Consider the following 13,626-nt stretch of genomic DNA (forward strand, 5'->3'; position numbering starts at 1 on the left):
TCATCTCTGTGTCTTTGGGAGAGTTTACCCCCATCCCCATCTATCTGCATTCCAAATCTCTCTCTCTGGACCATCTCTTCATCCCTGTGTCTGTCTCTTTCTCTGGATACCTGTCTCTGGGTCTCTGTCTCTGTTCTTTCCTGTTTCCCGGCTCTATGCTTCTCCATGTCTCTGTCTCTCTCTGGGTTTCACGTCTTTACGTCTTGGTCTCTCTTTGGGTCTTTGTCTCTGTCTCTCGCTTGGATCCCATGTTTGTGTTTGTCTCTTGAGGCCCCTGTCTCCGGATCTCTGCCTCTTTTCTGTCTCTGGGTTCCTGCTTTCTCTGGATCCTATTTGTGTGTGCGCGCGAAGTGTATGTCTCTGTGGGTCTCTGTCTTTCAGGCCTCATCTATCTTCAGTCCTGAATCTCAGGGGGCCACCTCAGCCTTCCATTTCTGGCCTCGGTCCCCATGGGGTGCCCCCTCTCCCCATCTCTCTCTGCCTCATTTCTCCTGTACCATCTGCTGGCACTCCGGGCCCCCTGCCTGCTCCCCACAGGCTCGGCTTGGCCACAGCCCCAGTGGGGCAGGCACAGGCCTTCCAGCTCCTTCCCTTGGGGGGCACTGCCTGCTCCTTGCTGGGGGGTGGGGCGACAACAGCGTCCCGCAAAGATCCAGGACCCGAGGCAATGGAGAGAGAGAAACAGAGACAGACACCCTGAGCGCTGACAGATGACAAGGGGAAGAGAAAGGGGAAAGGTTAAAGATGGGAAAGAGAGGGGCGCCTGGGTGGCTCAGTCGTTAAGTGTCTGCCTTCAGCTCAGGTCATGATCCCAGGATCCTGGGATCGAGCGCCGCCACCCCCCTCCCCCCACCCCCTGCATCGGGCTCCCTGCTCGGCGGGAAGCCTGCTTCTCCCTCCCCCGCTCCCCCTGCTTGTGTTCCCTCTCTCGCTGTCTCTCTCTCTCTGTCAAATAAATAAATAAAAACTTTAAAAAAAATAAAAGATGGGAAAGAGAGAGAGAGACCCGGAGAACTGAGGTCTGGAATTCAGAGAGGGCTGTGTGCTTGTGTGTGTGTGTGTGTGTGTGCGCGCGCGCGCGCATGTGTCCCTGCTGCCCCCCTCCCCAGACCCTGGGAGACTGCAGAGGACCCAGGAGAGGGCTTCGGTGTGCAGAGGGCCATGAGGGACCCAGGCACCACCCTCCTGTGCACCTTGTGCTGGGTTCTGACCCGGGGGTCCCCCCGCAGGGATGGGTGAGGACCTCTGAGCCACAGCGGAGTCCTGGCTAGCTCGCCTCTCCTCAGCGCCCATCGTTCAGGCTTTCTCTCCCTCCATCCCCCCTGTCTTCCTCTCAACGTGGACTGTGCTCTGTCCCTACCCTCCTCCCCTATCTCTCTGTCTCTCTCTCATTGTCTCTGTGTCTCTCTCTCTGTCTTTCTCTGTCTCTCTGTGTATCTTTCTCTGTTTGTCTCTTTCGATCTCTTCCTCTCTCTGTCTCTGTCTGTGTGTGTGTTCTTCTTCTTCTTTTTTTTTTTTTAAAGATTTTATTTATTACTTACTTGACAGAGAGAGACACAGTGAGAGAGGGATCACAAGGAGGGGGAGTGGGAGAGGGAGAAGCAGGCTTCCCGCAGAGCAGGGAGCCCGATGCAGGGCTCGATCCCAGGACCCTGGGATCATGACCTGAGCCAAAGGCAGACACTTAACGACTGAGCCACCCAGGCGCCCCTCTGTGTGTGTACTTCTATGTCTCTGTCTCTTTTGGTCTCTTCCTCTCTGTCTGTCTCTCTTGGGCTCTCTCGTCTCCATCTCTTCCTGTCTGTCTCTGGTCTCTCTGGGCCCTTGGTTTCTCTTCCTGTCTCTCTCACCACCTCAATTCCTCTCCACCGCTTCCCCCTTCCCCAGTCTCTCCCTCCCCCTTCCCGGCCTCCCCCCACCTTCCCAGTCCTAGCTGAGTGGCCCCCCCCAGGCTCTCTTGAGGCCAAGGAGAGACTCCCTCCCAAGCCCAGCCTCTCCCCGAGGTGCTGGGCTATCTCAGACCCCTCTCCCTCTCCACTCCATGAACCGAGCCTTTCCCAGGACCCAGAGAGCGCCAGGAATTTGGGGCAGAGAGCAGGGAGGCCAGCTGGAGGCCAGGGAGCCAGGACCCCCCCCCGTTACCCCCCTCCCAGACTTGTCTCCTTCCAGCTCCTGGTGCTGGACCTTGCATCCCCCAGTCTCCCTGCCCCTGCTGGGGCCTCAGGGCCTCAGTTTCTCGTCTGCCAAGTGGGCACATTCACCTCTGCCCCACTTATCCCCTAGGTCCCAGGGGAGTATATGCTCCTGAGTGTTACAAGTTGACTAATGTGCATGAATCCGTGGTTTGGTTTGTATTACTGGGGATGTGAACATTGAGAACCGGGACTCGGTTGCTAAGGCTTCCCCCTCATGTACAGACGCTCCCCGTTCCCCATATTTTAGAGCAAAGAAAGAGACTAGAAGTGGAGACTGCGGGAAGGTGTGTGACTCAGTGGTGCCCGTGACCGCGAGACCCGGTGAGGCTGCGGGTTCGTGCGTGATTGCGGCATGATGGTGTGTGATCCTCTCTGCATCCGTGGGGCGTGCGGGACCCCATGGTGGTGGCACGGTGGCACGCAATGTGTGTGTGACTCTGTGGGACTTGTGAGTGTGGGTGAGGACGAGGAGCAGAGTCGTGTGTCCCTACCACCATGGCACTGGGTGTGACCGTGTAAGGGTGACGGCATGACGACATGACACCCTGAGAGCGTGTGCCTTATTGACAGTTGGGGAAGGTGTGCTGTCGGGGCGTGACTGTGGGCTCAGGCGACCGTGTGAACTGCGAGAGTGTGGATGGGTATGGTTGCGTGACCTTGTGTGTGGCCCCCCCGCAGGTGGTGGTGGGCCAAGGGTTACGTGACTGCGTGAGGGACTGCATATCGACGTGTGCATGTCATTGACGGTCATTCTTCCAGCCTCTGCTTGATGCCCAAGCTGGTGCTGAGTGATGCTGGGGACCCAGGGGTGACCGCAGGCCAGTGGGGAGACGAGACCTAGTGACTGGGCGGCTGACACGGCATCACGAGAACTGTGGGAAGCCGTGATTGTGTTGCTCTGTGAGTGGAGTTGCCTGAAGTCCGGGCCCACGGCTGTGTCACTGTGGATGACTGTGTGGGGAGTGTGACCACGGCTGGGTGCCACGGCTGGGTGGGATGGGTGGGACCGTGTGAGAGCCTGTGACCCCGGCTCCGTGACTGCTCTTCCACGTGACCCTGGGTGACTCTGATCCTTGCGCGCCACTGGCCGCCACCCCCCGCCGGGTCTCTGCCCCAGAGCTCCCCCTTCTGCTCCCTGGCCCCGCCCTCTCCCACCACCCCAGGCCGTCACCTCTTCCAGAGCTCAGGCGGAGGCTGTGGAGGCGACAGCCGCTGGAGTGAGTGATCGAGAGCAGATCTGGGGACAGGTGAGGGCTTTCCCAATCCCAGCCCATTCGCCCGCCCCCATGTCCCACTCAAGCCTCTGGGTCCCTCTTTCTCTGTTTCTTAGCTCATGCCTTTGTCTCTTTGTCTCTCTGTGCCCTCGCTCTCTATCTTCCTGTCCGCCTCTCTCTCTGTAGCTCTGTCTCCATGTCTCCCGATCTCTGTTTAGCCTCTGGATGGCTCTGTTTCTGTCCCTTTATCTCTCCTTGCCCCATTCTCTGTGTCTCTCTCCATGTCTCTGTCCCCTCTTTGTCTCCTAGCCCACATTTTTATCTGTCTTTTCCTCTCTGGTCTCTTGCTGTGTGTCTCATTCTGCTTAGTCTGTATGTCTCTCAGTCTCTATATTTCTGTTTCGCCCATTTCTGGGGCTCCATCTGAGATCTTCCCTGCTTCCCCCTTTCCCCACACGGAGCTGTGGGGGGGGGGGGAGGATTGGGGTTAGACCCATTTTCAGGCATCTGGGCCCCTGCAAACCTAAGCCCAGGATCTGACTCCTCTCTGGTCCCTAGGGAGAGGGTTGTTCCATTGACTCTGGGCTTCATCTACAGCGGGCAAGTTTTTTAAGGTCGGGATCCTATTTGCCATTTGAAGACCCTCTGGGCGGGTAAAGCGGGAACTCTGAGGGTCATTTCAAGCTCCATGCCCGACGCTTACCTCTCCAAGGCAGTCCCCAGATTCCCCAGAATCTCTAGGTCTAGACTCCGGGTGACATTAGCGCTTCCGCCCAAAGCAGCTCTAAGGGCAACCGCGCCCTCAGCAAACACCCCCCTTCCACCGCCGCTGCCCCAGCAACAGTTGGGGGCGGGCCTGGGAATCACGTGCTGGATCTCGGCCTCGCCCACTCTTCCCCCACCCCACAAGTCCTCACTGGTGGGGGCGGAGGGGGGCCACTGCCTACTAGTCCGCCTGTTTGAATCTCAGAGCGGGTGGCGCCGGGGGCCGGAGGCGGAGGGCCGAGGCTCCTGACTCTGCGCCCTGACCCTCCAGGCCGGACTGCCCCTACTAGACCAGACCCTTCGCCCCCCATGCCCCGCCGCCCTCACGATGCCGAACCGTCCGCCTTGGCGGCTGCTACTGCTACTCTCGTGGTGGGGGCCGCTGCTCCGGAGGGCGGAGGTGAGGACCCCAGGAGCCACAGGGGTTCAAGGCTAGGAGGGAGGTCTGGGGACAGTTTTAAGGCTTCCCCCGCTGCAGAGAGAGTTTTAAGACTGCCCCGCCTGTCCAGATTCGAGTTGTTTCCAGTCTCGCTTCTTTCCCTCTCAAATCCTCCTGATGATTTCCAGCCACTCCTTCCCCTAATTTTCCTGAAGGTTTTCAGCCCCACACAGCAACTCCCCTGGTCTAGGCACCCCTAGAGACCTAGAAGAGGTTTCTAAGTTACCCAAGACTCCCGGACAAAACAGGGCAGCCTCTTCAAGTCTCTGTAGGGTGTTTCTACACGAACCGTGCTGCCTGGGAGCGGGGATCGGTCGAGGTGTGTGTGTGTGGGGGGGGGTCCTCCCTCCTCTCTTTCCGTAGACAGGCTCTGTCGGGCAGACGGCGGAGGAGCTGTACCAGCGCTGGGAACGGTACCGCAGAGAGTGCCAAGAGACACTGGAAGCCTTGGACCCCCCGGCAGGTGTGACTGGGGAGCTGGGCCTGGGGGCACGGGAAGGACTAGGGTTGAGAGGGGTGTGCTTGAGGGGGGGCTCGGACTGACAGACGGGGCCTGAGGAAGTCTGGGGTAGAGGTGGGCTGGGTCGGGAGAGGCCTGGGTGATGCTTGGCCTCGGTGGGACGGACCTAGACCTGAGTGCGCGGGGCCGGGGGCGGGGGGGGGCGGTGGGAACTGGGACCTAACTTGGATTAGTGGGAGAGGCCCGGGCAGAAGCTCGAAAGGGCGGGGCTGCATCAGGTGGGTGGAGCCTGAAGTGGATGGCGGGTGGGGCGGGGCCTGGGGTCTGGTGGGAGGGGCTGTGGCAGAGCCAGGGACTGGACCACCCCCCGGTGGGCGGGGCCAGAGCAGCGCTTGCGGAGAAGCCTTGGGCTGTGTGCGGTCTGTCCACCCGACGTCTGGCCCCCACGCCCATCCCAGGCCTCGCCTGTAACGCGTCCTTCGATATGTACGTCTGCTGGGACTACGCTGCCCCCAACGACACTGCCCGTGCGTCCTGCCCCTGGTACCTGCCCTGGCACCGTCATGGTGAGGTGCCCCCTGGACCCCGGGCCCTCCCTTGACAAAAATAGCTCCTAGCCCTGCCCCAGACAACACTCCCAGAGTTCGCTTGATCTTGATCTCACACTTGATCTCCTGCTCCTCTCTGTCCGGCTGAGTGTCTCCTCCTGCCTGACCAACCCTGGTTCTGTCACTTAATGCCCCTTCTCTGTATCTGTATCTCTCTGAGGACCACAGGGTTCTTATTTCCTCCGGGCGTCTTGGTCTTCCTGTCCTAACTAGCTATTTGGCCTAGAGCAACTTATTTAACTTCTTTATGCCTCAGCTTCCTCTTCTGTAAGATGGGGTTGATAATAATACCATTTTTTTTTTAAGATTTTATTTATTTATTTGAGAGAGAGAGAATGAGAGACAGAGAGCATGAGAGGGAGGAAGGTCAGAGGGAGAAGCAGACTCCCTGCCGAGCAGGGAGCCCCACGCGGGACTCGATCCTGGGACTCCAGGATCATGACCTGAGCCGAAGGCAGTCGCCTAACCAACTGAGCCACCCAGGCGCCCAATAGTACCATTTTTATAGGCTTGTTATGAATATTAATTTAATTAATACACAAGGGTTTATTATCATCACATCACTTTGGCTATCTCTGCCTTTGTCTTATTTTTTTTTTTTAAGATTTCATTTATTGGGGCGCCTGGGTGGCTCAGTCGTTAAGCATCTGCCTTCGGCTCAGGTCATGATCCCAGGGTCCTGGGATCGAGTCCTGGATCGGGCTCCCTGCTCCTCGGGAAGCCTGCTTCTCCCTCTCCCGCTCCCCCTGCTTGTGTTCCCTCTTTCGCTGTGTCTGTCACATAAATAAATAAAATCTTTAAAAAAATTTTATTTATTTGACAGAGAAAGAGTTAGCGAGAGCAGGAACACAAGCAGGGGGAGTGGGAGAGGGAGAAGCAGGCTTCCCGCAGAGCAGGGAGCCCAATCCAGGACTTGATCCCAGGGCTCGATCCCAGGATTCTGGGATCATGACCTGGGCCGAAGGCAGACGCTTAACGACTGAGCCACCCAGGTGCCCCTGCCTTTGTCTTACTTTTGTCTTTCTGTTTTATTCTCTGTGCCTCTGACCCCCTCCTTTGTTTCCCCCACAGTGGCTACAGGCTTTGTCCTCCGCCAGTGTGGCAGTGATGGCCAATGGGGATCTTGGAGAGATCATTCGCAGTGTGAGAACCCAGAAAAGAATGGGGTCTTTCAGGTAAGAAGCAGTGAGGGATTCAGGTCAGGATGTGCAGGGAGAGATGAAAAGGCAGCCGCCTCAGGCTGAGCCTGAAACCCCTTGTACTATTCAAGACTCTAGGTTCCAAGTGATAAAACCCAACTTAAACTTGTTGGGTGGAGGAAAAAAGAGAAATGTATTGACTTCTGTGATTGAAAAGTATAAGGTAACAGCTTCAGGCACAGCTGGATCTAGGTGCTCAAATGATGTTGTTGGGAGTCTTTTTGTCTCTCACCACACCATGACTTTGTTTTTCTCTGTGCTGGGCTCATCTTTTCTGTGGGATGGAAAGTGTGGTCCTCATTAATTAGCACCAGGCTCACATCCTACCAACCAAGCAAGACTGTGGGGAGACTGAACTGTGTTCTTAATAGCTCTAATGTAATGTCCCAGGACTGATACCTTGGGCCATGCCTCCACCCTGCACTAATCACTGTGTATGTGTGTGTCTCTGTGTGTGTAGGGGGTTATATAGAATGCTCTGATTGGCTGGTTACATGCTCGGCCCTGGACTCAGGGGTGGAATCAGCCAGTCAGCCCCAGTCAAGCAAGGGTAGTTGGATCCCCAAGAGAAAACTGGGATGCTGGGCAGGAACAAAAAGCAGGGTCCCTTTCTGGTCCTGGGGGGGGGGAAAGCATTGAACTGTGTTCCTGTGTCCTCCTACCTTCCTGCACCCCCCTACCCCGACCTAGGATCAAAAGCTGATTTTGGAGCGGATGCAGGTCATGTACACCGTGGGCTACTCCCTGTCCCTGGCCACACTGCTGCTAGCCCTGCTCATCTTAAGTTTCTTCAGGTGAGACCTCCAGCCTTGAGTCACAGCTGCAGAGCCTGGGCCTCAGTTTGCCCAGTAAGATGGGGTGGTCAGGCTTCACTAGTGACAAGCATCTAATGGTGGTTCTGTGGGAAGGGCGGGGAGGTGACTTAAGGGGATCTGTGTGGCCAAGGACAGGTAGGTATCCAGGGGTCCCCAGACTGCATCCCCAATCCCCTAGGAGGCTGCGCTGCACTCGCAACTACATCCACATCAACCTGTTCACATCTTCCATGCTGCGGGCGGCGGCCATCCTCACCCGAGACCGTTTGCTACCTCCACCTGGCCCCTACCCTGGGGACCAGGCCCCTGTCCTGTGGAACCTGGTGAGCAGCATCCTTCTCTTTCTCAAATTGGGATTCTGCCTCCTCTGGTGGGGCCAAGAAGTTCCCAGTCCATTTACTACTTTCTACACTATCAACAGTTTATCTCTCTTGACCTCTCCAAACACATTTGGAGAGGGGCCCTCCCAACTCAGCCTCCTCCATCACCCACCCCATCACCTCCTATGTGAGATTTTCCCCTTGCTTAGCTCTCATTATCTCACCCGTCCCTGGACTTCTCCACCAATGAGAGAGTCCCCTACTGGAGGTGGGGCGTGGCAGGATGGGAGGGGATTTGGTAGATACCAATTTGTTGTTACTGCCAAACTAAGGTGGGGGAGGCTAGAGGCTGGGGGCCCAGGTGAGAAAAACTTTCAGGTAGCCAGTTGGGCCATGTCGATTGTGAAGAAGCTATGGGGTGGGGGAGTCCCTGTGCTGGCTGGACAAGGGTGACGGGGTGGGAGAAACTTTTTGACAGGTGAAGTAGTTGAGTTCAATTTTTAGAAGGCGATGGGGTGGGAGAGGCCATATTTGGGGGCCATGGGGTGGGGGAAACTGATAGCAAGATGGAAGATACCAATTGTTAAAGAGGTAAAAGCGGGACAGCTCACAAAGGGAAGAGAACAGAAGAGAGAAATCAATCACAGACACCATCCTCTAGTGATGCAGAGCGGGAAGTGAATAGTGGACGGCAGGAAATGGAGGTGGAAGGACGGCTTGGGGACACCCTGAAGGCCTTGACTGCCCCCTCCCCCTGTCCGGCCACCCCCTAGGACCTAGCTGCCTGCCGCATGGCCCAGATCGTGACCCAGTACTGTGTGGGTGCCAACTACACTTGGCTGCTGGTGGAGGGTGTCTACCTACACAGTCTCTTGGTGCTTGTGGGAGGTTCCGAGGGGGGCCACTTCCGCTGCTACCTGCTTCTCGGCTGGGGTGAGCCCCGACCCTGTCCCCTGCCCAATCCGGCGCGCCTCCACTCCCTCGACTCCCCAGCTGGTCTATCTCAGGGGGTCTCCTCCCCTCTCTGGGCTTCTGCCTCCCCACCCCGGCGGCGGGGGAAATTCCGCGGGTCTTGGGCCTGGCGGGGCCCGTGCGCGCGCTGACAGCTGCGGCGGGGTGGGGGGCGGGGTCGGGGTCTGCACAGGGGCCCCCGCGTTTTTCGTCATTCCCTGGGTGATCGTCAGGTACCTGTACGAGAACACGCAGTGAGTCTTGGGGTCTGGGGTGGGGCCTGGGAGGCGGGCGGAGCTTTGAGGGACTCGGGCGGGTTGTGATGGAAAGGTGGGGAGGTTCGGAGGGTACATAGGGACTGGAACGGGGTGGGTGGGATCTAAAGGAATGGGGAGCTAAGAAAGAGTGTGCTCTGGAAGGGGGCGAGATGGGGGCGGGGCCTGGATAGTAGCGGGGCGGGGCTTTAAAGGAACGTGAGTGTGGCATTAAGGAGAGTGGGCGGAGCTGGCGAGAGAGGGTGCGTGATCCTCTGAATCCAGGGGTTTTTCTCTTAGCTCTACTCCCCCTCTCCCCAGGTGCTGGGAGCGGAATGATGTCAAGGCCATTTGGTGGATCATACGCACCCCTATCCTCATGACCATCTTGGTACGGCCAACCCTGAGTCCTCCAGGCCACCCTCTGGAATTTCCCACCCTGGGAAACGGGGCGCCACCCTCTGTCCCCCAGGACAGGATGGGGCTGGCTCAGCCTCTATCTCTCCCTGCAGATTAATTTTCTCATCTTTATTCGCATTCTTGGCATCCTTGTGTCCAAGCTGAGGACGCGACAGCTGCGCTGCCCGGACTACCGCCTGAGGTGAGGGAGCCGGGCCGGGATGGAGGGAAAGGGGCAGGGTGCAAAATGGAGGACCTGGGGCTGCGGGACCACTGCCACCCTCTACCCTCAGGCTGGCTCGCTCCACGCTGACGCTGGTGCCCCTGCTGGGCGTCCACGAGGTGGTGTTTGCTCCGGTAACAGAGGAACAGGCCCGGGGTGCCCTGCGCTTCATCAAGCTCGGCTTTGAGATCTTCCTCAGCTCATTCCAGGTGCTAAGGCACTAAGGCGGGGTGTAAGGGCTACACCCTTCGTCCTGGGGCCGTCTTCCCCAGAGGGGCAGGGGGTCTGCAATTGTCCACTGATGCGGGCACTGAATGGGGTGTGAACATGTTCACATGTTCATTCGTACATTTCTGCGCAAAACACTGAGCTAGCTCTGTCCTGAGCTGGGGAGGCAGCAGGGAGCAAGGGAACAGACCAGGCAGCCTCAGCAGACTGCCACCTAGTGAAGATGGAGGGCTTTGCAGCCCGGGTAGGGCTAGGGCCAAGTTCAGGTTCTGCCACTTCGCAGCTCTGTGGCCTTCACCTAGGGTGAGGTAAATGAGGTGCTTACAGTGCAAAATGTAAGGGGGCACTCCAAAATTTAAGGCCAACCCTGCACTTGCCTGCCAGACCCTAGTCGCCATACTGCTTTTCCTTGTCGGGCCTCAGTTTCCTCATCTCTAAGTTGGAACAATACTAATCTCACCTCACAAGGCTGTTCATTCATTAAATTCAGCAGAAATGTACTGAGCTCTTACTGTGTACCAAGCACTATTCTGGGCCAAGAACCAAATGGTCCCTACTCTCTAGTGGGAGAGACAGATGCTAAACATGCTATGTAAATAAAATGAACAGAGTGTCAGATGGAGAGATGTGCCTAGAAGCTGGAGGTTGGGGGAAAGAGAGCAGACAAGATATAGAGCTGTAGACAGGGGGTAAAGGCCTCACTGAGAACACACTGGAGCAGAGACCTGGAGGTGAGGGAACAAGCCAGGCAGATAATTGGGGAAAATGTTCCAGGAAGAGAAATATCAAGTGCAAGATCCCTGATATCCAACATGCTTTAGGCGGTGGGAGCCAGAGGGAGCAAGGGGGAGATAGGACAGAGAGGTGAGGTACCTGGGCAGATCCTTGGGCCAAGTAAGTACCTTGGCTTTTCCCTGAGGGAGCTGGGAGCCACGGGAGCAGAGGGATGTGATCAGAGTTAGATTTTTTTTTAAAGATTTAATTTATTTATTTGACAGAGAGAGACACAGCGAGAGAGGGAACACAAGCAGGGGGAGTGGGAGAGGGAGAAGCAGGCTTCCCGCGGAGCAGGGAGCCCGATGCGGGGCTTGATCCCAGGACCCTGGGATCATGACCCGAGCCAAAGGCAGACGCTTAATGACTGAGCCACCCAGGCGCCCCCAGAGTTAGATTTTTAACAGGATCATGGAAATTAATAATAAGATTTGTAAGATTTTAACATAAATAACTGATCTGTATTATCAAGTAATTTATTAGTAATTATATTTTATAGAAGTTTATATGTAAAATGTATACTTAAAGATAATTCTTAAAATTAATTTATTAATAATATGTAATATATATAACAAACTTATAACAAGCTTAAGAATAAAGTTTAACGCGGGGCGCCTGGGTGGCTCAGTCGTTAAGTGTCTGCCTTCGGCTCAGGTCGTGATCCCAGGGTCCTGGGATCGAGCCCCACCTCGGGCTCCCTGCTCCTCGGGGAAGCCTGCTTCTCCCTCTCCCACTCCCCCTGCTTGTGTTACCTCTCTCGCTATGTCTCTCTCTGTCAAATAAATAAATAAAATCTTAAAAAAAAAAAAAAGAATAGTTTAACGCTACGTGCCAGGCATTCCAGCTTCTTGCATATTACCTCAATTCTCACAACCACCACTCTATTATGACCCCATTTTCCAGATGAAGAAACTGAGGCACAGAGGGGATAAGCCCTTGCCCAAGTGGGTCAGGAAGTGGGGAAGCGGTTCTCATATCTAGGCAGCCCACCTCCAGGGTTCCCTGTTAACTCTCTTATTGCTCAGCAAACCTGAGAGGGCAAAGGGGGGGCCAGGGAGAGGGTGATTGAAATGGTCTCGGACCAGGGTGGCGGCAGCCGAGGTGGTCTGGGACCTGCTAAGGGCCCAAGCTCACTCAGGGGGTGTCTGCGATCCTGCCCCCACTCTCGATTTAACCCTCGCGCCTCCTCCCGGCAGGGCTTCCTGGTCAGCGTCCTGTATTGCTTCATCAACAAGGAGGTAGGGACAGCGCCGGCTCGCCGCCCGCGCCCTCTGGCGGCCGCGCAGGGAACGGCCGGGAGCGCAGGGAACGTTCTGAGCCCCATCGCATTGCAGGTGCAGTCGGAGATCCGTCGCTGCTGGCACCGCCGTCGCCTGCGCCACAGCCTCGGGGAAGAGCAGCGCCAGCCGCCCGAGCGCGCCTCCGGGACCCTGCCCTCGAGCTCAGGCCCCTGCCGGGTCGCCCCTGACCGCGGCCTGTCCTTGGGGACCCTCCCAGGGCCTGGGGACGAGGCCAGCCGGGTCTCGGAAAGTTACTGCTAGGCAGCGGGGATCCTGTGTCCATTCGAGATCGCACGTATTTATTGAGAGCCTACTGTGTACCAGGCCCAGTGTGGAGGGCGCTGGAGAAACTGGGGTGCGGTGGGAGGGGGGAAACAAGGTCCCCGTTCTCCTAGAGTTCACAGTTCACAATTGGGGGGGGGGCAGCAAAGACAGAACATCACGTTAGACACACACTGTGGAATGGCTAATGAGGAAAAATTAGAAGGGAGCCTAGGGTGGTCCAGGAGGGCATCTCTGAGGAGGTGACACTTAAGCCCATGCCTGCAAGGGGTGAAGGAGACCGCTTTGGGAAGAAGATTCTAGGCAGAAGGAACAGCATCTGCAAGGGCAGAAAAGCTTGGTGCTGCCTGAGGAAAAGACAGGAACAGACGGTGCCGTGTGATGGAACAGATTACTGGGGGGGCAGGAGAGGCAGCTGCGGAGGGGTGTGAAGTGGTCGGACTCTGGCGCTGCTCTTCTAAAGGTAGAACTGAGGATTTGCCACCGTTTCGCACGAGGGAAGTGCAGCAAGAGAAGTCAAGGAAGACTCCTAGGTTTGGGATGATGGCAAGAGAGGGAGATGGGGTTCAGGGTGGGGAGAGCCAGGAGTGCTCTTGGGACATGTCAGGCTGGGGAAAAGGCCCTGGAGCTCACAGGAGAGGTGAGAGCTGGAAAGAGAAATATGGGGCAGCACTGCAGGGGGTGGGGGGGCAGAAAGGAGGACTTGGTGTGTAGACTAAACAGGAGCCATTCAGGGCAGGACTCAGAGGAACTGGGAGAATTGGGGAGAAGCTGACAGCCTGGATCTGGACCACCTGTACACACACAAGACTCTCACTCCTAAATCCATCCCTGACTCAGATCTACACTTAGATTCAGTTAGTACCTGGGTGTTGTTTTCCTTAGGGTCCCCAGCCCCCTGGACAGATGTGCCCCATAGCCCCTGAGGAGAGTCCTTCAAGCATGGGGTTGTGCTGGGCCCCCCTCATGGGTTTGGGGGGGTGCTCTAAGGCACGGGCCTTGTAAATCAAGCATGTATTTTTGTGTATGGGAGGTGGGTGGGAGGACCATCTTGGCCAGGCCATCAGGAGAAATGAGAGGTGGGCTGCCTGCCCGTGGTGGCCTTGCAATCTCTTCAGCCATGTGTTGCCACAAGAACACGGGACGCTATGCCGCCACTGTCCCCCATGCCTAAGAGAAACCCCTATTGGGATTGTTCATGTGATCTCCCGATACTTAAC

General features: G+C 56.7%; 1 protein-coding gene across 12 annotated transcripts; it reads left to right on the forward strand.

Annotated features, from left to right (window-relative positions):
• Nucleotides 1–2,291: 2,291 nt before the first annotated feature.
• GIPR (gastric inhibitory polypeptide receptor) lies at nt 2,292–13,626 on the forward strand. 12 transcript variants are annotated; one of them, XM_064581642.1, is made up of 14 exons: nt 2,298–2,516; nt 2,955–3,442; nt 4,446–4,574; nt 4,981–5,076; nt 5,532–5,639; nt 6,753–6,856; nt 7,571–7,674; nt 7,874–8,018; nt 8,789–8,948; nt 9,160–9,220; nt 9,542–9,611; nt 9,733–9,821; nt 9,913–10,051; nt 12,041–12,528. In XM_064581642.1, exons 3-14 carry the CDS (start codon nt 4,484–4,486, stop codon nt 12,383–12,385), a joined length of 1,512 nt encoding a protein of 503 aa, XP_064437712.1. In that variant the 5' UTR covers nt 2,298–2,516; nt 2,955–3,442; nt 4,446–4,483; the 3' UTR covers nt 12,386–12,528. The 12 variants fall into 12 exon arrangements, with proteins under 12 accessions (XP_064437719.1, XP_064437717.1, XP_064437720.1 ...); XM_064581644.1 differs by having other exon boundaries at nt 3,359–3,442; XM_064581643.1 differs by having other exon boundaries at nt 2,298–2,479.

This window comes from Mirounga angustirostris, unplaced genomic scaffold, assembly GCF_029215605.1.
Source record: "Mirounga angustirostris isolate CCGP_5_RB_7025 unplaced genomic scaffold, mMirAng1.0.hap1 SCAF_16, whole genome shotgun sequence".
NCBI lineage: Eukaryota > Metazoa > Chordata > Mammalia > Carnivora > Phocidae > Mirounga > Mirounga angustirostris.

Bases quoted from the DNA above. Each gene is read 5' to 3' on its own strand.
- GIPR (XM_064581641.1), top strand. From the start codon at position 4,484: ATGCCCCGCCGCCCTCACGATGCCGAACCGTCCGCCTTGGCGGCTGCT. The intron at 9,612-9,732 runs GTACGGCCAACC...CTCTCCCTGCAG, and splicing joins CTATCCTCATGACCATCTTG to ATTAATTTTCTCATCTTTAT. The intron at 9,822-9,912 runs GTGAGGGAGCCG...CTCTACCCTCAG, and splicing joins TGCCCGGACTACCGCCTGAG to GCTGGCTCGCTCCACGCTGA.